Genomic DNA, 27,014 nt, shown 5'->3' with positions numbered 1-27,014 from the left:
GCTTAGTACTTTCAGAACTTATTATTTCATAACCAAAATTTACGATTTAAAAATTTCGTCTGAATTTTCACCGCAAATTCAAGATTCACAATATTCTTTGATATGTAATAGTTTGTTGTGATTTAAGAAAAAAAAAATGAAATGCGTGGCACACATAACAAAACTTTTGTATGTTATTACAATAAGTTTGTTCTAATTTGACCATTTGACCAGTCAATCATGCAGACTAAGGCACCAGTTTCAAATTCATACTTGTTTATAACTTATATAATAATGTTTACACAACAGTCTCTAAACTGAATCGTTCTCATGCAAAAGTAATAAATACATTAGAAAAACAATGAATTCAATTTGAAGGTATATTACCATCTTTGGTTAAAAAATTGTCAAACCACACTGCAATGAATCGTTCTGAAAATGAATCGTTCACAAGCAAAATTGATAAAGTCTTTGAAAAAGAAAAGAATAAATTCAGTTTTTAGATAAGTTACCGTTTTGGTTTCAAGGTACCAATCATACGGTGAAAAAAAATTTGTTTACTTCTGTTTGGATAATTCAAAAATTAAAAAGCGATTTTAACTGATTTGACTTCTGATTCAGTTATTTTTCTATCGTCTGGGAAACGCCATTGGCACGTTGTCTGGAAGATTTTTGTACTCAGTAGAGGTAAAACTGTAAACAGAAGATTGTTTATCTTTTCCTCTGGTTAGGGTAAGTGGAAGATCCAAGTAACTAGTACTTGTAGTTAAATTGCTAGTGGTCGACTCTAATGTCACACTATCCTTACTTTTTTGCGCAGACTCTAAAACACTGTCAAAAGCATCATGGCTCAATAAATCTTTTTTAAGGTTCTCTATTTTCTCTGCAAGATCACGGCATTCACTTAAGTTCATTTCTTCCTCTTCTTCATTTCTAATGTCACAATAGTTGAGAGGATGAGATGGCATTGCCACAAGAGGAACGTTTTCAAACTCTTCCTCGAGCTCTTTTCTTTTCTGTTTTAATTGTTCGAGTACATTTTGTGCATGTTTTAAGGAATAATTATCACATAATTTCTTTGGACATGGAACATCAACCATCAAAGGTTGTGAAAAATCGGGAGTAGTGCATAAAACATCATCCTTTACTGTTGTTTCTGTGTGTATTATTCTTTTATCATTAGGATAGCTCATATCAGGATCAACATCAGGATAGTTCGTAATCGACAATTCTTGCCTTTGTTCAGCACCTTTTGTTGCTTCCAATGCTGTATAAAGATCACTTGCAGATGACTCTGATATCTAGAAATACAGAAATTATGAAGCATTTCTAATAAGTAAATTGAAACGATATCATCCTCATAGACAGAAATATCTATTAATTAGAGCTAGAACTCATACTTAAATGTACAAATTTGGCAAAATAAATGGTAGAGTTTTGAAATCAGAGTAAAGCAGAATTTATATTGCGAAAATTTAAGAATAAGCATTATCGTTCTCAACAACGATTATTTTAATCTTAATTTATTTGAGATTTCCGTCATTTTCCTTGATTTAAATTCTTGCAGTAGCTCTTTGTAAGATAGAAAACTTTATACACAAATATATATTTATTAAATATATTTATATGTTATTATATTATTATACATATATATATTATTATATTTCTATACATAAATAAATATTATTATAAATATATATATATATATATATATATATATATATATATATATATATATATATATATATATATATATATATATATATATATATATATATATATATATATATATATATTAAATATATTTAATAAACAAATAAATAAAATAAAATCATGTAATTTTCAACGCGTGATTTTTTTTTCCCTTAGGATCAGCAACAAACGGATATTAATGTAAAAACCAAAATTAAAATAAGGGGTGATCATTTAAAGACGAAGATATTCGTTTGACGCACATTAACAGATTTACAGTGTATAATCTTGGGTTACGTGTCCTGGAATACACTTTAGAAGATGAAACTAATGTTACAGTGCTAGGCGTATTCCCCAGAACATCCCCCCTCCCACCCCACATGAAAAATTCAGCAGCCAAAAAGTAAGTAGAACAAATAAAAATAATGAAGAAAAAAAGGAATTTTGGACTATTCTATTTATATTCCCACATATTGGGAGAATGAATAGTGTATATTATCCTGTTGTAATAATTTTTATATTTTTGTTTATTTGAATTCTTTTTTCATGTTTTCGGGAATTAAGTTATCATAGCAGGGTAAGATAAATGTTAAAAAAAATTAAAAATATGAAATTAGTGGAAACTATAGACGAGTTGCCCTATGATAGAATGCACAGAGAGAACACGCTGGGACTTACTTTCCCAGGACTTGGTGTGGTACTGACTAGAGCCGTAACTAGCCAAAATGTCGGAGGGGGGAAGATTTCACCACCTGGTTGGTCATTTTCACAAACTGATATGGCTGATATTATAATTAAAGTTATTTCATTTCAAAAAATAATTTGTAAAAAAGTCGTTTTCGAGAAAAAATACATAAATACATACACAAATATTGCTCGCTTAAAGAGATAAGATATATTACAAATACAGCTACGCACGCTCCTCCGCCATATCAATCTATTCAAAGCCTCCCTCTTTACACTCTCCCCAGACGTTCAATTTTTCCTAAAAATCGTTCCTTACGACACCCTCCCATTCCAATAGAGGACTTTCTTTTTTTCGTTCGATCTTAGGTGGTTGGCTGACAAGGACGATTTTTGGCAATCTGTCATCCTTCATTCGTAGAACATGTCCTAGCCATTTCAACGTTTCTCTCATTATATGCTTAGAAAACGGGATTGAACCACATTTTTCGTACAGCTTACTGTTTGAAATGCGGTCACTGATATCCTAACAATTTTCCTTTAAGAAACTTCATTAGTTCAATACTGTCTGGTCTAAATGTTGCCCAAGTGCCACTTTTTTAATATTTTAATTTCGTCAGGTTTAACTTAAATACGAGCATAAGAAACAGTCATAAACTATGATACTATAAACTGAATAAAATTTAACCTTATTAACACTTCTAGATGGTTGTCCCAAAGGAGTAATATCCCAGTCTGATTCAAGTTCAACATTACTTAGCGCCTCAATCATTTTCAAATATTGCCTTTTGACTGCCTGAGATTTCAGTGCTCTTTTTCCTCTTTCTTCAGCTATTTTCCTATGTCCTTCTTTTTCTATCCGTCTTTTTTCTTCCTCTTCACAACATTCTTTAGCCTTCTCAATTGCATTCGGTCTTGGACTGGACTTTGAAACAAAATTCCGTGGTCGGTTCGAAACGTACTGATGAAGATTTTTTCTGTCAAACACTAAAACTCCTTCAGGCTTTTTCTTTTTGTCTCTATGAGAAAATATCAGCTTTAAGATAAATTAAAGAAAAAATCTGTTTAATACATATTATGCGCAACCGTCATGTCTTCGAGTTCGTTGAGCCATAAATACCTATTAATTCTAAGGTATCAGTTGGCGAAGCGTAATAGAATACTAAAAACTTACATTTCAAGTTATGTTATGGAGTCAAAAGCACTAAATACCATATGATTTAGTAACATACAACCAGGGAGGTACTATCAGGATAGGAAAGGTGGCCAGTGCTTATACTTTAAGAATAAACATAAACTTTTTAATATTATGTATAAAAACAAAACAAAATGAAGCACAAGGCTTGTTTAGAAAATGTATCAGAAGCAAAAAAGTGAAGGGAAAAAACGCATATTCACATAATCCATGACGTCGACTCGGACTCTTAGGCTAAAATGACTATTCAAACATTTTCCTCTTGAAAGATTTAATACCGGTCAGCAGTCCCCCTCCCCCACGCCCTTTTTTTCCAAATGCATCCAATAAAAATTTTGAGATAGCCATTTGGTTAAAAATAGTTCAAAGATCATATAACAAAAACTCCGGTGTCGACACAGCCCCAGAGGGCCCGAGGGCAGGCGTTGTAAGTTATGCCCCGGAGGTATTTAAGGTTCTTATTGAAGGAATGCTCGCATAAACTTCCAAGGGGACTGATTTGATTGGAAATTGAAAGTTCTAGGTCACTTTTTATAAGTCAACAGGGATCGGACGGGAGCTCGCCTCCCCTCCTCCTCCGCCCCCTTTTATGCCCAATGCATCAGGTAAAAATTTTGAGATTATATTTTGCTAAAAATAGTTAAGGTCAGACATAACACCCCAGGGCCCGGGGACAGTCGTTGTAAGTTATGCCCTGGGGGCATATATGGCTCCTTTGGAACGGATGCTTGTATAAACTTCAGAGGGCTGATTTAATTGGAAATTGAAATTTCTAGTTCACTTTTTCAGAATTAAATAGATCCAAGGGCAAATAGCCCACCCCTCTTCCCCATGCCCTTTTTCCCCAAACCTATCCGAAAAAAATTTTGAGATAATCATTTTTTTAAAGTAGTTCAAATATCAGATAACTCCAGTGTCAACACAAACCCCCAGGGCCCAGGGGCAGGCATTGTATGTTATGCCCTGTGGGCATATATGGTTCTTATGGAAGAGATGCTCGTATAAACTTCAGAGAGGGCTCATTTGATTGGAAATTAAATTTGTAGTTCACTTTTTAAGTCACAAGTGATCGGAGGGCAGATACCCTCCCCCCCCCCCCCTAAGCCTTTTTCCCGCAAATGCGTCAAATAAAAATTTTGAGATAAACATTTTGTTAAAAATAGTTCAAGGGTCAGATAAAAAAAAAAAAATTGTGTCGACAAAACCCCCCAGGGCCTAGGGGCAGGCGTTCTAAGTTATGCCCTGGGGGTCTATATGGTTCTTATGGAAGGGATCCTCGTATAAACTTCAGAGAGGGTTCATTTGATTAGAATGTAAAAGTTCTAGTTCACTTATTAAAAGTCAAAAGAGATCGGACGGCAACTAGCCGCCCCTCCCCCCCCCCCTCTACTCATTTTTTCAACCAAATGCATCAAATAAAAATTTTCAGATAGCCGTTTTATTAAAAATAGTCCAAAGGTTAGATAACAAAAACTCTGGTGTCAACACAACCCCCCAGGCCCCGGGGGCAGGCTTAATAAGTTATGTCCTGGGGGCATATATGATTCTTATGGAAGGAATGCTCATATATGCTTAAGAGACAGCTAATTTGTTTGGAATTGAAAGTTCTTGTTCACTTTTTAAAAGCCAAAAGAGATTGGAGGGCAACTAGCCCCCCCCCCCCCCCCCCCCACACACATACCCTTTTTTCCCCAAATACATAAGGTAAAAATTTTGAAACAGTTATTTTTTAAAAAAAAAGTTAAAAAGTCAGATAACAAAAACTCTGGTGTCGACACAACCCCCTAGGGCCCGGGGGCAGTAGATCCAAGGGCAAATCGCCCATCCCCCCATCTCCTTTCCCCAAACCCTTCCGATACAATTTTTGAGATAACTATTTTTTTTTTTTAAATAGTTCAAATATCAGGTAACAAAACTTCAGTGTCGACACAAACCCCCAGGGCCCCGGGCAGGCGTTATAAGTTATGCCCTGTGGGCATATATGATTCTTATGGAACGGATGCTCGTATAAACTTCAGAGAGGGTTCATTTGATTGGAAATTGAAAGTTGTAGTTAACTGTTTAAGTCAAAAGTGATCAGAGGGCAGATAGACTCCCCCCCCACTCCTTTTTCACCCAAATGCATCAGACAAAAAACTTTGAGAAAACAATTTTGTTAGAAACAGTTCAAGGGTCAGATAACAAAATTTTCTGTGTCGACACAACCCCCCAGGGCCTAGGGGCAGGCGTTGTAAGTCCTTCCCCGGGGGTGTATATGGTTCTTATGGAAGGGATGCTCGTATAAACTTCAAAGAGGGCTCATTTGATTGGAATATGAAAGTTCTGGTTCAATTTTTAAGCGTCAAAAGAGATCGGACGGCAAATAGCCAACCCCCCCCTCCTACAGCCTTTTTTCCCCAGATGCATCAAATAAAAATTTTCAGATAGCGATTTCGTTAAAAATAGTTCAAAGGCTAGATAACAAAAACTGGTGTCAACACAATCCCCCAGGGCCTGGGGGCAGGCTATACAAGTTATGCCCTGGGGGCATATATGGTTCTTATGGAAGAGATGCCCGTATATGCTTCAGAGAGGGCTCATTTGTGCGAAAGTTTTTGTTCACTTATTAAGAGTCAAAAGAGATCCAAGGGCAACTACCCCCCCCCCCCTCCCACAGCATTTTTTCACAAATACATCAAATAAAAATTTTGAGATATCTATTTTGTCAAAAACAGTTAAAAGATCAGATAACAAAAACTCTGGTGTCGATACGACCCCCCAGGGCCCGGGGGAAGTCGTTGTAATTTATGCCTTGGGGGTATATATGGCTCTTATGGAATGGATACTCGTATAAGCTTCAGAGAGGGCTCATTTGATTAAAAATTCAAAGTTCTAGTTCACTTTTTAGGAATCAAAAGAGATCCAAGGGCAACTTGCCCCCCCCCGTTCCCCACGCCCTTTTTCCCCAAACCCATCCGATAACAATTTTGAGATAACCATTTTTTTAAAAACAGTTCAAACATCTGACAACAAAAACTTCGGTGTCGACACAAACGCCCGGGGTCCGGAAGCAGGCGTTGTAAGTTATGCCCTGGAGGCATATATGATTCTTATGGAAGGGATGCTCGTATAAACTTCAGAGAGTGCTCATTTGATTGTGAATTGAAAGTTCTAATTCACTTTTTAAGAGTCAAAAGTGATCAGAGGGCAGTCAGCCTTTTTCCCCATGCCCTCTTTTTCCCCAAATGCATAAGATCAAAATTTTGATATAGCAAGTTTTGTCAAAAATTGTTCAAAGTCCAGATAATAAAAAATCCGGTGTCGACACAACCCCCAAGGGCCCGGGGGCAGGCGTTGTCAGTTATGTCATGGGAGCAAATAGGGTTCTTATAAAAGGAATGGGCGTATAGACTTCGCAGACGGCTCATTTGATTGGAAATTAAAAGTTCTAGTTCATATTTTCAAAGTCAAAAGAGATCGGAGGGCAACTAGCCCCTCCCCCTCCACGCCTTTTTCCCCAACCCCATCTGATAAAAATTTTGAGATGGCCATTTTGTTAAAAATAGTTCAGACATCAGATATTGAAACTCCCTGGTTCAACACAGCCCCACAGGGCCCGGGGACAGGCGTTTCAATTTAGGTTCTGGGGGCATATATGGTTCTTATAGAAGGGATGCTCGAATAAACCATAGAGAGGGTTCATTTGATTTAAAATTGGAAGTTCTAGTTCACTTTTATAGAATCAAAAGAGATCAGCGTGAATTAGCCCCCCCCCCTCCCCCTCCACGCCTTTTTCTCCCCAAACCCATCCAATAAAAATTTTGAGATTGCCAGTTTGTTAAAAATAGTTCAAACATCAGATAATAAAAAAAAATCGAGGTTGGCCTCAGAGCCCGGGGTTGAGTGTTTTAAGTGTTATATATAATATAACATAAGGTTATATAAGGTTTATATAAAGATATATAAGGGATATATAAGGTTTTTTATGTAAGGAGAGGTCATATAAACTTCAGAAGTTGCTCATTTGATTGGAAATTGAAATTTCTTGTTTATTTTTTATGTGCCAAAAGGGATTTGTGGGCATCCCCCCCCCCCCACACACACAGTTTTTTTTCAAATGCATCCGATCAAAATTTTGAGATTGCCAGTGTGTTTGAAATAGTCCAACGATCCTATAACAAAAACTTCGGGATCAACCCCCCCCCCCCTAAGAGCCCAGGGGAGGGGCTTTAACTTATGCTGCGGGAGCATATAAGGTTTTAATGAAAGAAGTGGTCGTATAAACTTTGGAGGGGACTCAAATGACACACCCCCTAGTATTAAATGGGAGGATAGCTCTATATACTGCTTGTGAATGATTATCTTATATATATATATATTAATATAATGACATGTGAAGTTATAGACAACAGAAAACTAAAGGTCATAAAGGCAATAAGGTTTCGATGTTTTGTTGTTTTTATAGTTGTGCACTAAGATTAGTGAAAACAGGGACACCAACAGGAAGGTTTTACAGAGCCAGCACCACCTGCCCACCCCTTAGCATTAAACCCGACCCCCCTAATATCCTCCCAATTGCAGTGCAAATGGGAGGATAGCTCTATATACTGCAACTATTATATAATTCTTTCTAGACACTAAAAGAATTTTTTCTTGTTGTAGATTTTGCCTCCACAAAAAATGATTTCCGTATTGCCATAAAGGCAATAAGGTTTCGATGTTTTATTGTTTTTATAGTTGTGCACTAAGATCAGTGAAAATAGGGCCACCAACTGGAAGGTTTTACACAGCCAGCCTCACCTGCCCCACCACCCCTTAGCATTAAACCCGACCCCTAATATCCTCCCATTTGCAGCTCAAATGGGAAGATAGCTCTATATATTGCAACTATTATATAATTCTTTCTAGACACTAAAAGAATTTTTTTCTGTTTGTAGATTTTGCCTCCATACAAAAGGATTTCCGTATTGCCATAAAGGCAATAAGGTTTTGACGTTTTATTGTTTTTAAAGTTTTTGTGGAAGGCGTGGTCGTATCAACTTTGAAGGGGGCTCATTTGATCGGAAATTGAAACTTCTAGTTCTTTTTTAAGAGTAAAAAGTAATCAATGAGCAACTAGCTCACACCCCACTTCTTCAAAGGGTATCCGGTCAAAATTTTGAGATTGCTATTTTGTTCAAAAGGCCAAATAACTAAGCTTCCGGGGCTGAGCCCCCCCCCCCCCCCACAACCCCGGGGAAAGGGCCCTGAATTACGGAATTTTCTGATTGTTACTTTGACACTTGGTATAATCAATACATGGATTTAGTGATTTACGTGACAAATTCGATTTACGGTGCAAGGGCTGTAAGTTATGCAAGTTGCTTATTGTTACTTTGATACCTTGTTTACTTTGATGCTTTCTTTACTTAGTTATTTTTTACTTTCATATTGTTACTTTGATACTAAGTTTGATACTTTGATGAACATTTGATGTTAAAAAAAAGTTTGATTTTGAAAAAAGGAATTTTTAAAAACTTGAAACTTTTTGCAATCATAACGAACAAAAATGAATTAAAAAACTTCTGAAAAAGAAGTTTTTCGAAGAAAAGTAAAGGCCATTTTAAATTTAAGGTCAGCAGATACAGTTCCTGTTAAAATTCGAACTAAAAACGACCAGAAATTATCATTAAAGAATAAATGAAACCCGAAACGAACAGAAGTTAAATAAACAATCATAGCAAAAAAAAACATACAACAAGTAATAATATAAATGAATAAATGAATCTTAAAGCGAGTATGTCTTAAATTGAATATGGAAATCAAGCTTAAAACAAAAAAATCTTTTTTTATTAAATTCTAAATAAGACCAAAAACAAACATAAATTTAACAGACAATCAATGCAAACAAAAATACATTAGATACTTGTATAAGTGAATAAATAAATCTTAAAACTAGTTAAATTTAAATTGAATATGCAAATCAAGCTTGAAACGAACAAAAATCACTACAAACAAGAGTTTGGGTATCGCCTACTTCTCTCACTGTAAAAGCCTAAAACCTACAGCGTCATTGGTGCTTTACTGAAAAAGAATTATATTACAAGAATTTTCTTTTGTACTTAGTATTGAAAATAAACATTAAAATTACTGTAAAATTTTGATCTGATGAGCTTTCAGCAATTAATATCATTACATATCAAATATTCAGTTTAATTTTGTTAGTTCTTAGTAAAATTGTTCAAGATGAATATAGTTTTACTGCAAACAAGAGTTTGGATACTGTCCCCTTCCTTAACTGTAAAAACAAAAAGCCTACCGCGTCATTGGCGCTTCACTGAAAACGAATCAAATTAAAAATATTTTCTTTTACAGTTCTTACAGCATTGAAAATGAAAATAAAATTACAATGAAATAAAATCTTGAACTGATGGATCTTTCAAGAATTAATGTCATTATATATCAAATTATTTGAAAAAAACTACGTTTTCTAAAGAGTTAAAGAGGCTGAGTCACAAGTTCGAACCTTAAAACGTACAGGGATTAGGAGGTAAAGTTGGGGGGCTGCCGCCCCCAAACCCACTGCTTTTGCAGCCTCTTTTGTTAAGATTTTTTAAGTCCTGTAGCCTGCAATCAGTTGGTCGTACCAACACGAATGAAACTGTTTCAATGGCATTTTTTTTTTAATCTTCAGAGAATTTGGCAATGACAACTCAGTCTGTTAAAGTTATAACTACAAACTTGTCTCTGTGCCAGGTATAGTTATGTATTAAGTGGGATTATGTATGATGGAAAAATAGATAAACCTGAACCTACCTGAACCTAAACTGCTTGTTTATGCTGAACCCTTCTTCTGTTCCCTATTTTTTCTGTTCAAAATTGTTAAGTTCATCACATTATAGCTTGTTATCGGCTAGGGAAAAATCCCCTGTTAAAAATCCAGCAAACAGGCTCAGTACTGTTTCTAATCAAAGAGATGCAATAGGATGTTCTTACGGTAAAAAATTCAAGCAGACTCCGTTCGTGTTGCAAAGCATTTCTTTGCAAGGGAAAAAGCGGGGGTTGGGGGGGGGGGACGGTAGACCCCCAAAAATCTTAACAAAAGAGGCTGCAAAAGCGGGGGTTTGTACCTCCTAATCCCTGTACGTTTTAAGGTTCGAACTTGTGAATCAGCCTCTTTAACTCTTTAGAAAACGTGTTTTTTTTTCAAATAATTTCTGAACGTTTCTGTACAGTTTATTACTTATTATTGCTTGACTAACTGTTAGCTGATCGTGTCAGGAGTTAAAGTTGGGGGACTGCCGCCCCCCAAACCCCCCGCTTTTGGAGATTCTTTTGTTAAGCCTTTTAATTCCTAAATACTCAAATCAAATGCACAGTAAGATTTTCTTTTTTCAACCTTTCTTCGAGCATGCGGGTATATGGCATGTTATCAAAGCAGTGGAGACATACCTGTAAGCTGAAGGCCGACTGTGATATTCTTCTGGAGACGCCTGTTGAGCCGAAGGATTTAATAGATTGGATTTAAACAAGAAACTGAGCTTCTTTTTTAAACTTTAAATTTAAGAGATACTACTTTAAATTTAATATATAAAAAATTTACTCTGACGGGGAATCAAACCCGGGTCTTCCGCATGACAGACAGCAATAGTGACCACTGTACCATCAGAGAGTCTTATTAAATTATTTTTAGTCTCTGCAATCTATTTTCGCCGCAAGCAAATACAAAGTAAGATTTTCGTTTTTTGACAAAAAAACTTCTGGGAAAGAGCTGGAATTTTGAGAAGCTTGCAGTCAGTCTTGTCAGGTTAAGAGGACTATTTTGATCTAATTTAATAATGAAATACTATGCTTTTAGAAATTTCAAAAATTAACATGGGCTCTTATAGGAAAACGAGGTTTTTCGTAAATGTAAATTCGGGGGATAATTTTTTCGGTCTGAAAATATCAAAAGGCTCTAACAGATCGAATTCCGCTTCGAATGAGTCCTCATTCACCCGGATCCGTTGCCAACTGTTGCCTGTAGGCGTGTCAGATACAAAAAAATAACTTGATGAACATTAAGTGGTTATATTTGGTTTTTGGAAAACAGAGAAGGAGTGATCGGATTGAGCTGAAATTTTGAGGATAAGCTCCCAGGCCCTAGGAAAGCTTATCCTATAAATTTCAGCCCGATCGGACAACGTTAAGGGGGGGCTGTGGTGGGAGGGTTGAAACTTCCGGCCAACTTTCCCCCATGAAGATAAAGTCGGGGGTGAAATTTTGCTTGTTTCTTAGTTTGAGCTTAGCCTACAAAATACAATCACCGCCGTCTCTCTGCGACCGCTAGGACCGGAAATCACTTAATATTGTGGTGGGTCACCTGTTTAAAGAGGCACAAGTGTGCCTCCTTGATATTCAATTTGATTTTGTTTATATTTTCAAAGACTGTTCAAGACACATATAGTTTTCAGTAAAGCGCCAATGACACAGTAGGGTTTAGACTTTTGCAGTGAGAGAAGGAGCCGATGCCCAAATTTTGTTTGTAGTGATTTTGTTCATTTCAAGCTTGATTTGCATATTCAATTTTAGTTTCACTCATTTTAAGATTTATTTATTTATTTACATTTGTATCTATTGTATGTTTGTTTGCATTGATTGTTTATTTAATTTCTGTTCGGTTTGGGTTCATTTATGCTTTAATAGCAAAATATTTTTTTTGTTTTAATCTTAAACTCCATATTCAGTTTAAGCATTACTCGGTTTAAGCTTTGTTTATTCATTTATATTAGTACTTGTAGCATGTTTTTTTTTGCTATGACTGTTTATTTAATTTTTCTTCGTTTTGGGTTTCATTTGTTCTTTAATAGTAATTTCTGGTCGTTTTGAGTTTGAATTTTAACAAGTATTTGTATCTGCTGATATTAAGCTTAAAATGGTCTTTACTTTTCTTTAAAAAACTTCCTTTTCGGAAAGTTTTTTTAATGAATAACCAGAAAAAGCGAGTCTGGAAGAATTTTTTTCACAAGCTACTGTAACACATTAAAAAGACCTGCGTGTTTTCTGGCACTTCCAACTTTTTTTCGGGGGGGGGGGGGCTCTGAGCTCATCTGAACCCCCTCCTTTTTTATGCAGGAATTAACGTAACTATTAACCACTGTGTAAAAGAAACACAAAGTATATGGTTCAGTTTTGGTTGCAACAAGCACAGTTGTCCTTCTCAAAGGAGTCTTTAGAAAACGCACCTCGATGATCCTCTCTTCTTTGGTTCTGCTTCTTTAAATTCAGAAACAAGATATGCTGCTCTTAAGTCTTCTAAACTTCGAACTTCTCTCTTCAGTCGTCGTGGATACTCTCGCTCTTCCTCGGCCTTCCTCTTTATATCTTCACTAACTTTAGCAGCAATTTTCCCTCTGGCTTTCGTGACTTTGTGAATACCTTCCAACCTTTTATCTTTAATTTCTTTGTAATCAAGCTGCAAAATAGGGCATATTAACTCAAGATAATTAAATGGTTTTATCTCGTCCATAAAGATTTACGGAAGGGACACATAAGAAGCTATATTCAGTTGGGGGCGAGGGGGGGGGGAAATCAGCTTTGCAGTTCAGCCGTTCAAACTAAAAACAAAGAATGCACTAAGAAAAATCTTAGCAGCATTCATAAGTTAAATTGAAGTTACAAGAAAGAAACAAAAGTTACCGAATGGCATATATTGCAATTAGCAGCCAATCAAAAAGCGATCGATGGAGGGTGTCCCAACTTCGTCAGACAACAGGCTTGGCCAAATAGCAACCAAAAACATGCTAAATACACAGGAAGATTTTATATTTATTTTAGATAACCAAGTTGTGTAGTAGACGTTAGACCAACACTTTACTACCTATTTTTGTCTCTGTCTATGATAATTATTATTTCGTTCGATTTTAATTTTTATAGTAGCTATTATAATTGCCCATTACAATAGCTAGCTAAGCGCATATGTTATATCTTCACAAGGGGAGAAGCAAAGATTTTTTTCAGAGGGAGAGGCAGAGAGCAAAAATACAAATAAATGCATATCTTAAAGAATTGCTTACTTTTGCAGAAATTGGGGCTATCTCAAGCTCCATTATAATTGGACTATAATTTCAATTTTGGAAAAAAATTGGATACTTTGTCAAAAATTTTAGTCATTAGTAGTCCTGTGCAATACATCTTAAATAAAAAAAAATGGTTGATTGAGAGGGGGATATTTATTCGTATGAAATGAAGTCTGCGTAATTTTTGCTCTGCTATATGGCTAGAGTCATCTTGACCCCCCTCATATTGACAATCTTAAACTTACGCGTAGCTTAATCTTTAATTTTATTAAAAGAATGTTTTAATGTCGTATTTTTTTGTAACTATTTTCTTACTTAATAAACGCATTTCAACTTCATTTATGAAAAAGAGTTGTTTCATCATAAAAAAATAAATAGACAAATACAATAGGATGTCGTTTTGCTTCTTAATTTTTTGGCTTAACTGAGGTTCCCCTGGTCCTGAAGTTTCAATTGTGGTGTCTACATGACCAGCAGCTTTTAAGAACAAGAACAAACAGACACACAAAAAAAAAAAGTAAGACACAATAATTAAGTTTCAATCAGAAAATTGATTGATTCTCAGACTTACACAATTAAGACCTTGGGTGAATTGTGGCGATTGGCAAGGACCTGGAAAAGAACCTGCCCCCCAGAGGTTGCGTATATTCTTACTTTTTCCAAGTGCCTATAATTTATCATTCTCACCAGTAGTATAGGCGTTTGCAGTCTGACAACACACAAAGGGTAACGATCCCAGGTACCGGCACTTTTTTTTTAAATCCTCCATAACTCTATAATACGTCCGAGCGCACAGGTACCCCATCATTCCGAGCTCCCAGGTATGCCAACGTGCTATTGGAGACATCCAGTCTGTCGAGCATCTGGTTTTACGTTATCACTTCCGGGGCAATAAGGTAAATTCTTAGATTAGCTGAGTTTCATTTGTCAAATATGTTGTTCAATAATAGAAGTGAATTGAAGAGACATTGTTAAAGGAAGTTTTGATATGTATTCTAATAAACGATTGGATGAGGTCTTATTTCACACTAGTGGTATCAATTCAATGGTGGACAATGGGTTATTGCTTGGGACTGCAACAGGGACGGTACCATTTTTGTAATGTAATGGTCCTGTGCACATTGGTTTTCCATTACCGGGCTTGCACATGAGTTTCGGCCCCCACATTCCAATCTACGGCACCGAGTCCCCATCCAGGGCCCCATGTCCCCAGTCTAGGGCCCGGGTCCGCAACTAGGACCCCATGTTAACAACCAGGGCCGCGAGTCCCCTACCAGGGCCCAATGCCCCCGGTCCCAACCCCCCCCCCCCGCCGATTTTTTTAACGGAATTTTTGAACTTGTAATTTTTTTATGCAGCTACCCCCATAATATTCTGTGGTTGAACATCAACAGTAGATGGTATATTATGTGTTATGATCAATATTAATTGTGCACTTAAAGGATAAACACTTACATCATATGAAGAAAGTGAAGATGAAATATTTCAAAAAAGTATGTGCACATGATAAGGTTACCGTTGCGTTGAATGCTGAAAAGGATAAATATTTGAACTACAATAATAATAATAATACTTTTATTTTCCAGGCCAACAGGAGTTCATAGTGTCAAAAGTTTTAAACTGAATGGAGATCAAAATCCTTTGATCTCTCCCCGTTTCGTTCTACCCAAAAGTAAAGAGTCGAGATCCATTTCCTCCTTCCCACCTCTAATCACTTATTGGAAGTTTCAAATCAATCTAAAAAGCTGTTCTCAGGATCTTCTGATCGCCCCGCTTTGATCAACTCACAACATATAGCATCATTTGATTTACCTCACTACTTAAGAATGAATAGATTAGGTCATAAAGGGGTTTAATAGTGCACAAACGCGAGATATCACTATTTTTATTCATTTCCTGATAATCCCATACATTTTCCTTTCTATTCGCAAGATTTTGCTGTTTTGAAAACCTGCCCCCGCCCCCCTATTCCTAAATGAAGACCCCTCCATAAATAAGAGGGTGGATCAAATATCTATAAGAATTTTGAAGAGTGCGTAAGACTGCACGGGGAGTCATGACTAGGCGTTTTGAGTAAGCATGTCAGGAGTGGCAAAAACGGCGAGCTGGACTTGTCAGATTCAGTAGCACACAGCTGAATGGTCTGTTTCTTTGGTATGCAATACAGAAAATCATGTTGTTTGGTCTTTGAAACAGAGGTATTAGTTATTTAATTTATTTATAATCAACACAAACAAAAAGAAAATAAAGCAGGCGTAGCAATAAGAAAAAAACACAAGAGAAAAAACATCATCAGCAAAAAATCAGATAAGACAGTGGTGAGCAATGAACGCACATAAACCATACCTGCGAGTTTTCAATGCCGCAAGTCTAACTTTGAAATTACATAGAAAATTCCTAAATAAATTACTAAAACTGGTTCTTTTATACTTTGAAACTTTTTTTTACCACATCCATTATCGGTTTCAATGAAGTACGAGCCCCTACATCTTCTTTTTTTGATACGTTACAGGAGTTAAATCCTGAAACATTGCATTTAAGTCCTTTACCTCTGACTCAGCAGCTTTGTGTGCACTTCCGATCTCTTCGAAGGACGCTTTAATTCTACGACACATCTCCTTTTCCTCCACTTTTCTGACTTCTTCGTCTTCTATTACTAGTTCCTTTACTATACAATCCAGAAGAGTCTTTTTGTAGTTACGTCTAGAATCTAAAATCTTCTTTGAAAGTGCCTTGCTTTGCACTTGTACCTACGGAATAAACATGCCTTCATAATCAAGATAATTTTAAAGTGATAATGCTGCTCCACGTAAATCGAAAACAAGATTTTCTAGAAATTTCCTTGCCCAAGCTTGGTTGGCTAGAGAGATTTTAAATTTGAAGTAAATTAATTTAATATTAATTTTTCCCATTTTCTGTACACCTTTTTCCCATTTTCTGTACAGCTTTTTCTCATTTTCTGTACACATTTTTCCCATTAAGAGCTAAAAGTGGATTTGTCGTTATTACCTGAAATTATACTTGAAATAGCTTTTTTAAAAGAAAAAAGAAGAAATCTATTAAGCATCTAAAAAGAATCGCCAAATTCAATGTACTAAAATAGTTATAAAATAGGAAAAAAAAACAGAAATAACAAAAACGAAGAAATAGAAATACCTTGAACATGATAAAAACAAACAAACAAAGTTTAAATGCCAAGAACATATTTTATCCATAATGAGAATAGTGACAAAATAGCCTGTAAAGTTATGATCAGAATTCACAGCAATCTTCAAATTTAATAAGGATTTTTTTTTATAGATAAAAACTTCTGAAGACAAAAAAAAATCTCCGAAGAAGAAAATTACCTCCAGAAAAGAATATAAACCTCCAAAGAAGATGTTTGGCCTAAAAACACAATATATATATATATATATACAGATAAAGTACTCTGATCCACCCCCTACCCTAAGGTTGAAAATTGTCTGCATCTATATCTATTACCAAAGATAAATAAGTTTCACTTTTCAAGACCAATTTATATTTGTCTTCCCTTTTTCCTTTCTTTTTCTTTATCCATTTTTTCCATTAAGAAAAGACTTACAAATAAATATATTTATATATATATATATATATATATATATATATATATATATATATATATATATATACAGCCAAAACTATTTTGAAGTATTCGAAGCTATTTTGAACAACAATCAAACAGTTCGTGGTAACGCACTGTAAGTAAGAAGCGACACGGCTCAATTGTGACCGAAACTAAAAAACGGAATTTTGATATCAATAAATATATCGAAAGAATCGGCTTAGTATGCTTATTCCAAATATATAGGATTCATTAAGTTAAGTTTAGCTTATCGTTACCTATAAAAGGCTTCGAGCCTGAGAAAAGTTGCCTAATTTTCGAAAAAGGGGAGAAATACCCCATAAACGTCAAAGAATCTTGATGAAAATCACATCATCAGATTTAGTGTATCAGAGAACCCTACTGCAGATGTTTTAAGATCCTACCAGCAGAAATGTGGAATTTTGTGTTTTTGTCAGAAAAAAGATCACAGATGCATGTTAAAAATGTTTTTTCAAGGGTGATTTTTTCGAAGCAATGGTCCTAGAACATCGGGAGAGGGCTCATTTGGACGAAAATTAAAAGTTCGAGTGCCCTTTTTAAGTGATCAAAAAGATTGGAGGGCAACTAGCCTCCCTCCACTGCCCCTTTTTCCCCCAAAAAATCGCCCGATCAAAATTTTGATAGCCATTTTGTTCAGCATAGTTGAAAAGTCCCAGAACTATGCTTATCAATGGGGATAATTTTCTGTGTGGAGGGAAATTTCCGGGGGAGATTTTACACTGCAGGATTTGACAGAATTCCTTTACAAAATTGTTTTTATTTGCCCTACTTTCCCTTTGCCTTATCAATTTTGCATGTGGAAATGTTCCAGGGGAATTATCCCTGGGGAAATTTTCAGCGCATCTGGATTTCGGGGAAATAATTTACATGGAAGGGGGAATTTCCTGAGCGATTGGAAAAACTATTAGAACTTAAAGGTCTTTTTCAAATGAAAGTATGCTAAGAAGAAATTTTCAGGCTGAATATTCGGCAAGAAATTTTATGGAGAGGGGGGGGGGGGAGATTTTCAGTGAGGAGGTAATTGCCTGGAATAAATTTTCCAGGTGGGGGTGTATCTTAATTGGGTGAAACATTCCAAGGAGGAGTTTCCCGTGAAAGAAGGAACTTTCTCATGGAGGATGAGACAGATTTACTGGCACTATTTGAAAAACGACAAGAAATTAAATAAAAAAAAAACTTTTTTTTCAACTAAAAGTAAGTAGCAGCACTAAAACTCAAAACGAACAGAAATAATCCATATGAAGGGGATACCCCCCCCCCCGGGCATACCTTGCGCCGTTTGCCAAAGTTTGACTGTTTGTACCATTTTTTTTATAACGACTCCTGAAAAAAAAGGGTTGTTTAATTAGAATATAAAGCTTTTTAAAAAGTGCTAAAAACTTAAGCGTGAAGAGCAAGGTCTTGAGGAGGGGGCAAGCCTTTCATATACAGAATTTTTCAGTTCATTTTGTATTTTAATGTTGCTCCTTACTTTCAGTTGAAAAAAGTTTTTTTTTTATTTAAGCACAGTCATGGAACTGTGGAACAGTTGACTACAGTAGACTAGGGATATATTGAATATTATCAATGACTAAACAATTTCAGAGAACTTTATTTAGAATGACATTACTATACTGCACTCAAGACAAGTTAAGGTACACTTACAAGAGCAAAAGACCAAAGCTGCCAAGTAAAGCAAGGCAAAGAAATGGCATAATTGGATAGAGTCAGCGCTTTGGATGCTATGTAAGATAATTTTTGGGCATAAGCAAGCCCTTCCTATCTAACATTGAAAATTTAGCCTGTAAATGCATTTGTTGGTGTTTTCCAGACACCCTGCCCCCTGAAAAACTAATAAGCCTACCCCCGCCCAAACACATATACAAAACAATAAATGGTTTTGTTGGCCTATCTATAAAACGATTGCAACATGCTGATAGAATAAAAGTTCAAAATAGGGATAAAATCCTTTTTAAAAGACAGCGTATAGAAATTCACAAAAATACCAGATATTTCGGTCACATATACAGTTACCGTCATCAGTAGTAAAACTACTGATGTAGTTTTACTACTGATGTAGTTTTACTACTGACATCAGTTTTACTACTGATGACGGTCACGGTATTTATGTCACCAAAATATCTGGTATCTTTGTGAATATCTATACACTGTCTATTCAAAAGGATTTTATCCCTATTTTGAACTTTTATTCTATTGTCATGGAAAGGCAGTGTGGTCTCCGAAATTATCTATGCAATATGCTTACTTCTGCTAGGCGTCTTGCAGAGGCTTTCTTTTTTTCTTTGTCAATAGCTTTTTCTAGTTCATGATCAGTAAGCCTAATCATCTTAAAACTCCTTGAACTCCATAAACCTGAAAAGATAGAGTAGAAAACACATAATTTTTCCAATTAAATACAAAAAAGCAAATCAAACATGTTTCTAGGTCGTAGCATTCTATCAAAATCTAAAATTTTACAATTTACAACATTTTTTATGATTTAAGTCAATATCATTGTAACAATTGCAAATTGAAGCTTAAACATGTGTGTCTACTTTATTATAAAATCCAGACATTTCTACCTTTGTCAACTAACATCAATTTTTCCATTCATTCAAAAATACAGAAACGTTAGCGAGAAAATAAACAGTGTACAATTTGGAATTTTAACTCTATCAGAACCTTTACCCTTACTCAAGACATTCCAAACCTGATTCTTAAATTTAGAGTGACTTCCATTTATATACCTATTAGCCCCCACATTTAAAGTCAAGAAGTCTACATACTCATATCCCTGACCTCATATACAACATGAAAAAACAAATTCAACTTCCCCACGAGTATTACAAATTGGGTAAAAATACATAATTATACCAGGGAAAGAGGTTACAACTTTATCTTAACTTTAGTAGTCCGTTTTTATAGTCGGTTTTCCCTAGATTTCTCCATTTGCCCATTCAGGGCTGGGTTAACTCTGGCTGAGCTCACAGAGTCACGCCATCAACCCCCAATCCACTCAAAAAAAAACAACAACATAACCTTGTAATATCCTTCAGTTTAACTAAAACCAAATACCAGCTGTAATTTTGCAAGTATTTCCTGTCAATTTCAGAGCATTTTATAATTTTTCTTGAAAATACTCACCAAATAAAGAATTTGTATGAAGTTCAACTGCTTTTATACAACAATATTTACCTGAGATTTAAAAGAACAAAGATTAGATTTTATTTATTTTTTTCTTATTGGAAAATAAAAGCAGGAGGAACTAAAAATGTTTCACTTAAAAATGCACAATGGGAATTTTTTTTTTCCTTAACCTTACTCATTGTAAATAATTTTGCTTAATCCAACAAACTACTGATTCAGTTTTGAGCAATATAAAAAAATTAAAAAAAAAAATGAAGTAAGACAGTATACTCGGGATGACTGAGACAGAGGCACATTTGCTGTCCTTTACCAAACCATTAGTATGTATTTGGAGATACTCTGGATACAAAGTGATAATCTCCTCATGAAAGAAGCCTGAATATGGATTGGCATGTAATTTATCTTTTTCAAAGGTATTAACTTGGAGGCAACATTTGCCATCCTAGTGGGACATGAAATAATTCAAACAGGGTGGTTACTTGTCTCAAGATGAGATAAGTTCATTATGTGCTTCCATGACCTTATGGATGACAAACTATGTGAAAAGTAATCTTTGGCAAAAGTAAGCTTAAAAGCAAGATACGATTTATTGCTGAAAAATGGCTATCACAAGCCCAAATTCACACTTTACCATTAATAAGCAAAAAAGAACCAACAACAAACAAAAATGCCAAAAATTATAAAAAGGTCAATGTCAAATATATAAAAATGTCAAAAACAATTAAAACTTCCAGTATTAGAAGGTCAATACCAAATCATTATAAGTGACTGCATACAATATTTGCTACTATTGTGTCTAAGACTGTGTTACTATCAATTTTAAAGCAAACGTTGGGCATGTTTGAATGTTCATTAATCTAACAAAACATCCTGTGAAAAAGTAAAAGAATAATAAGTATTTATTGGGTGGCACCAAGCACATAAAAAATTCTCAAAATTTGGAGGCATCACCACATCTCAATATGCTGCTAGTCTTTTGCCTGTTTTAACCATTAGGTTTTACACATCTGGTAAACCTTTGCTTGACAAAATCAACAGATGGGTTGGACTGAAGGGCCCATTGGAGACATGACAAAGAACTTCTACAATATTTTATTGAATAACTAAAATTTCTATTACAACACAAATTATGTGAAATTAATGAGCTTTTAATTGGGTTGTTTAGAGAGCGATAGATTACCCTACCCTATACATATTTTGGATATTTAAATGGCAATAGTGTAAATTTTATTCAATTTCTTTTTTAATAAAAGCCTAATAAAAACAGGGTGGTTACTTGTCCCAAGATAGGACAAGTTCATTATGTGTTTTCCATGACCTTATGGATGACAAACTATGTGAAAGAAAATCATTGGCAAAAGTAAGCTTAAAAGTTAGATAAAATATATTGCTGAAAAATGGCTATCTCATGCCCAAATGAGTCAAATTCACACTCTAGCATCAATAAGCAAAAAAGAACCAAAAACAAACAACAACAACAAAAATTATAAAAGGGTCAATGTCAAATATGTGAAAATACCAAAAACAATTAAAACTTCTAGAATTAAAAGGTCAATACGAAGTCAACAAAAATGCTAAAATTTTGAAAACTCATAAAATTAAAAACCCTAGAATTGGGGCTATCAAGAAGGAAACATGTTAATAGAACAATTCTTACTTCATAATATTCAAAATGATTGTAGTTGAGAAATTTTGACTGTGATTCCACTATGCTTTAACCCCCCCCCCCTTAACATGTAAATATGGGGGATGGGTTTCAGTTTTTTAAATTCACAGGTAGATGGGTTGAAACAAGAGTGATTCATGGCGAAATACTCGGGAAATATTTAATCCTAAATAAGTATTTTAGAGATAAAAACTGGAGACCTTTCCATTACTAGGCTAAGAATCCATAGCTCAGTTATGAAAAGGTCTCAAAATTTACCAGATAAACACCCAAATATTTATTCTGTGTTACTAAACCAAGCTTATTTGGTATTGTTATGAAACTGTTTTATAAATCTGACTGCTTAAACGTTCCTCACCTTTAAAAATAGGTAGGCCTAAACATGAAGGATGAATGAGAAAAATTATGAATAGGCTAGATTTTTCAAAAAACCTCAAATGCTTTTGAAAATTTACCTTAATCTTTAATAAAAATAATAATTTGGTATGAATTCAATAATTGGCTCCAATTCTTCAAAAGATGAATAAATTTCTTTCAATATAAAACTTAATTTTTTGCATGCTGACCAATGGTCTGCATAGTGCAGGCACCAATCTCCGCATTTTCTGCCTTTGGCTGGTAGTGCAATGTGTGGTTGGGGGCAAATCATGTGAGACTCCCCATGATTTTCCCTAGATTTCTCCATTTGCCCATTTAGGGCTGGGTCAACTCTGGCTGAGCTCAAAGAGTCACATCAAAAACCCCATTTCCACTCTAAAAAAACAACAACATAACCTTGTAATATCCTTCAGTTTAACTAAAACCAAATACCAGCTGTAATTTTGCAAGTATTTCCTGTCAATTTCAGAGCATTTTATAATTCTTCTTGAAAATACTCACCAAACAAAGAATTTGTATGAAGTTCAACTGCTTTTATACAACAATATTTACCTGAGATTTAAAAGAACAAAGATTAGATTTTATTTATTTTTTTCTTATTGGAAAATAAAAGCAGGAGGAACTAAAAATGTTTCACTTAAAAATGCACAATGGGAATTCTTTTTTTTTTTCTTAATCTTACTCATTGTAAAGAATTTTGCTTAATCCAACAAACTACTGATTCAGTTTTGAGCAATATAAAAAAAAATGAAGTAAGACACTATACTCGGGATGGCAGAGACAGAGGTACATTTGCTGCCCTTTACCAAACCATTAGTATGTACTTGGAGATACTCTGGATACAAAGTAATAATTTCCTCATGAAAGAAGCCTGAATATGGATTGGCATGTAATTTATCTTTTTCAAGGGTATTAACTCGGCAACATTTGCCATCCTAGAGGGACATGAAATAATTAAAACAGGGTGGTTACTTGTCCCAAGATGAGATAAGTTCATTATGTTTGGCAAAAGTAATCTTTGGCAAAAGTAAGCTTAAAAGCAAGATGGGATTTATTGCTGAAAAATGGCTATCACAAGCCCAAATTCACATCTTACCATTAATAAGCAAAAAAGAACCAACAACAAACAAGAAAGGCTAAAAATTACAAAAGGGTCAATGTCAAAAACAATTAAAAGTTCTAGTATTAAAAGGTCAATACCAAATCAACAAAAATGCTAAAACTTTGAAAACTCATAAAATTAAAAAGGAAATAAAATAATTAAAAAGCTTAGAATTGGGCTGTTAAGAAGGAAACATGTTAAAAAACAATTCTTATTTAATTATATTCAGAATGATTTTAGTTAAGAAATTTTGACCGTGATTCCACTATATTTTACCCTTTCTCCCTTAATGTGCAAATATAGGGGAGGGGGTTCAGTTTTTTAAATTCCCAGGGGGTGGGCTGACACAAGAGTGATTGGTGGTAAAATATGTGGGAAATGTATAATTTGGGCTATCATAGCCTATATTTGCACATTAGGGGGGAGGGGGTATTAAAGACTAGTTGAATCAGAGTTGAAATATGGTTACTACAATTAGGCTATTCTAATTTTATGAAGTGAGAGTTGTTTTCTTAACATTTTTCCTTCTCAACCACCTCAATTCTAGAATTAGGCCCTATACCCATGTTACCATTAAGTTAATAGCCATAGCCTATGAAGAAAAAAGGGTAAAATTTAAGGTGGCACTATAATTTAGCTAGGATGAAAGTGAAAACGTCATTTGATGTCTTTTTTATGCTCTTTTGTAATACAATAATCACTCCTGTTGCAAATTGCATCTTGAGCCCTTAAAGGGGCCCTGAAGGTATTTTATATGAATTATTAAAGAGCATAAAAAAGCATCAAATCATGTTTTCACTTTCATGCAAACTATATTATATAGCCCACTGCAAATTTACCTTGAGCTTTACCCCCACCCCCAAATGTCAAAATACTTACCCTGAATTGGAATATACTCTGAATTGCTGATGGCAAAGTTTCAAATTGCAAAATTCAGCACTATTTTTGTCAATGGCATTTGAAAAACTTCAAACAGTAGGAAAACAGTTTCAATAGAAAATCAAGTATTTTGTAGGTTAGGTTATAACTAAATGATGAAGTGTCACTAATACAATAAAGTTATAGTGATTTTGAGTGCGTTTTGATGGGGGATTTTAATGCTTATACCGGTGTTGAGGTTGAGGTTCCAGATTTATTAATCCCAGATTTAGGAGATTTGGTTCCTATTTGTTGCAGAATACCACGAAGTAATAAGGATGAAAAAAAAAAATAAATGTTTGATGAAGAAAGCTCCTGATGCTTTGTGGGGAACATGGTCTGATCATTGCAAATGGAAGGTTTGGAAATGATAAGGGTCTGGGCGAGTTTACTTGCCTTTTGAGCCCAACTCCAAGTGTTGTAGATTATGTGCTGATTAATACTAAATTTGCACCTGAATCAATTGATATGAATGTACTAGATTTTGTTGGATCCAATCATAGAGCTATTAAGCCTGAGTTGAAGACTGGGAGTCTTTGAGTTAGAAATTTATGTAATGGGAAGCTTAGATTAGACAGCTTAGGAAAACGAATTGGATATGATTTAACCAATAATGATTTTGAAACACTTAACAGGGAGCTTATGAAGTTGCATGTAACAAATAAGTTGAAAGCGTTAGAAGAAGATGGAAAAGATATACATGGTATAATCATGGAGTTCAATGAAATAATTTGCAGTTGTGCAGTATTGTGTAATCTGACAAAAGAGAAAAAAAATGAGCAATATTTGGATTTGGAATGTAAGTTAATGAAAGAAAAGGTCAGATATTTATTGAGTCATTTAAAAGAATGTGATAGAGCTGAAGATCAAAGTTTAAGATTAGCCAAATGTAAAGATAAAAGCTGAGATTATAAAAGGTTAATAAAAAGGAAAAAAAAGAGTTTGAGAATAAGAAGAAACTGGATATTGCAGATGATTTTAGAAATAAAGATTTTAAGAATCTTTACATTGGAAATGAAAAAGGAAATACCCAGGTGACTCCAGACACCAATTAATGGCCTGATTACCTAGAAAGCTTCGAAGGTGATTGTGCAGAAATACAAGAGGTAGCACATACCCCAGAGATGGTTGTTTATCCTATGAAGGAACATGATTATGATTTAGTAGGGGAAGTGAGTAATGATGAGATTAAGTTTGTATTCAAGAATTTAAAAGGAGGTTTGGCTGCGGGTGTTGATGGTGTACCAATAACATTATTTAAAAATTTTCTTTCAATTTTTATGCTGATAATTGTTTTTCTTTGTAATAAGGTGTTAACTTCAGGACAATGGCCAAATGAGTGGAAGAGATCATTGCTTATGCTGCTTCTTAAGAGAGGAAACCCTGTGTTGCACATGAATTATCATTTAATAGCACTTGTCCCTGCTTTAAGTAAGGTAATGGAGAAAATACTAGATACCAGGCATTCTAAATGGTTAAATAAAAATAATATAATGCATGAAGAACAAGGAGGTTTTAGGACAGGGTATGGGATGGTAGGTACAATATTTACTTTAAAGGCATTAATTGATAAATATGGAAAGGGAAAGACTTGTCTTTATGTGGGATTTCTGGACCTCCACAAGACGTTTGACAGTGTTGACAGAGAGCTATTGAAGGATGTCCTGTTTAGATGGGCTCCAAAATATAGTCTTGGGACCCATAAACTATCACTTTTATTATTTGCAGATGATATTGCTTTGGTGGCTAGTATACCGCAAGATCTGCAGATGCTTCTGAGTCTTATAGAAGAATATTTGACAGATGAAAAAATTAAGGCTGAATGTTGAAAAGAGTGAAGTTGTTATTTTTATAAAAAGGAAAGCAAGTGGTGAAGATAATTATACATTTAAATTTAATAATAAGGAACTGAAAGTAAGTAAATCCCACAATCCCACATGGGATTGTTTTGCTGCTTCTTGGTATTTTACAAAGTAGTACTTCAACCAGAATATTTTGTATTGGTGCATATATAGAGAAGGGATTAGAAAGAAGAAAAAGTTTTTACAATTAATTATTATTAATTATATGGAATAACATTTATTTTCTTGATAAATTACCATAAGGTATTTTTTGCTATGTATCATGTTAATGTGTGTTTTGTAATTTGTTCTGTTGTGATTTCTTTATTTTTTTCATAAATTTGTGTGTGTATATGGCTCTTGGGCTTTGGAAATACATGATCTATCTATATCTATGTATACATTAAGGGGGATGGGGTGAGAAAAACTGAAATAATGAGTAAAATTCTTCTTAAGCTGCTTTTGGCTATCTTGGAAAGGGGTTAGGTTAGGAAAATGAAACTTTCAGGGATGGGTCAGTATTTATGCACTATCTGATACCCACCACTATAACTGTTTCAAGGAAGCAAAAGACAAAACCCACCAAACAGGTATTTGTAATTAATTGCAATTGAGAAATAGAATGCAAAGTGTGATTTTCATTGCATTTACAAATATTTTAAACTGTTGTTTTTTGGGGTTTAGAGGGAGGATAAGGTACCTATTTTAGGTTATGTATTCAATATATGTTATGCCTTACCCACTGGACAAATACTATGGTGAAAGTGCACATAATTTTTATTAATTTAAAAT

General features: G+C 34.7%; 1 protein-coding gene across 1 annotated transcript; it reads right to left on the bottom strand.

Moving 5' to 3' along the window:
- On the bottom strand, nucleotides 1-25,409 carry LOC148941384 (uncharacterized). The gene is made up of 6 exons (XM_089104058.1): nucleotides 25,389-25,409; nucleotides 19,437-19,543; nucleotides 16,116-16,316; nucleotides 12,733-12,962; nucleotides 3,044-3,374; nucleotides 1-1,280 (listed from the first exon to the last, which is right to left on the bottom strand). Exons 2-6 carry the CDS (start codon nucleotides 19,515-19,517, stop codon nucleotides 609-611), a joined length of 1,515 nt encoding a protein of 504 aa, XP_088960184.1. The 5' UTR covers nucleotides 19,518-19,543; nucleotides 25,389-25,409; the 3' UTR covers nucleotides 1-608.
- Between the last annotated feature and the right edge of the window lie 1,605 nt (nucleotides 25,410-27,014).

Source organism: Artemia sp. Qi Xiang Cuo, chromosome 18, assembly GCF_049724085.1.
Source record: "Artemia sp. Qi Xiang Cuo chromosome 18, ASM4972408v1, whole genome shotgun sequence".
NCBI classification, from domain to species: domain Eukaryota; kingdom Metazoa; phylum Arthropoda; class Branchiopoda; order Anostraca; family Artemiidae; genus Artemia; species Artemia sp. Qi Xiang Cuo.
Note: the sequence above shows the minus strand (reverse complement) of the source record. Positions and strands in the feature narration are given on the sequence as shown.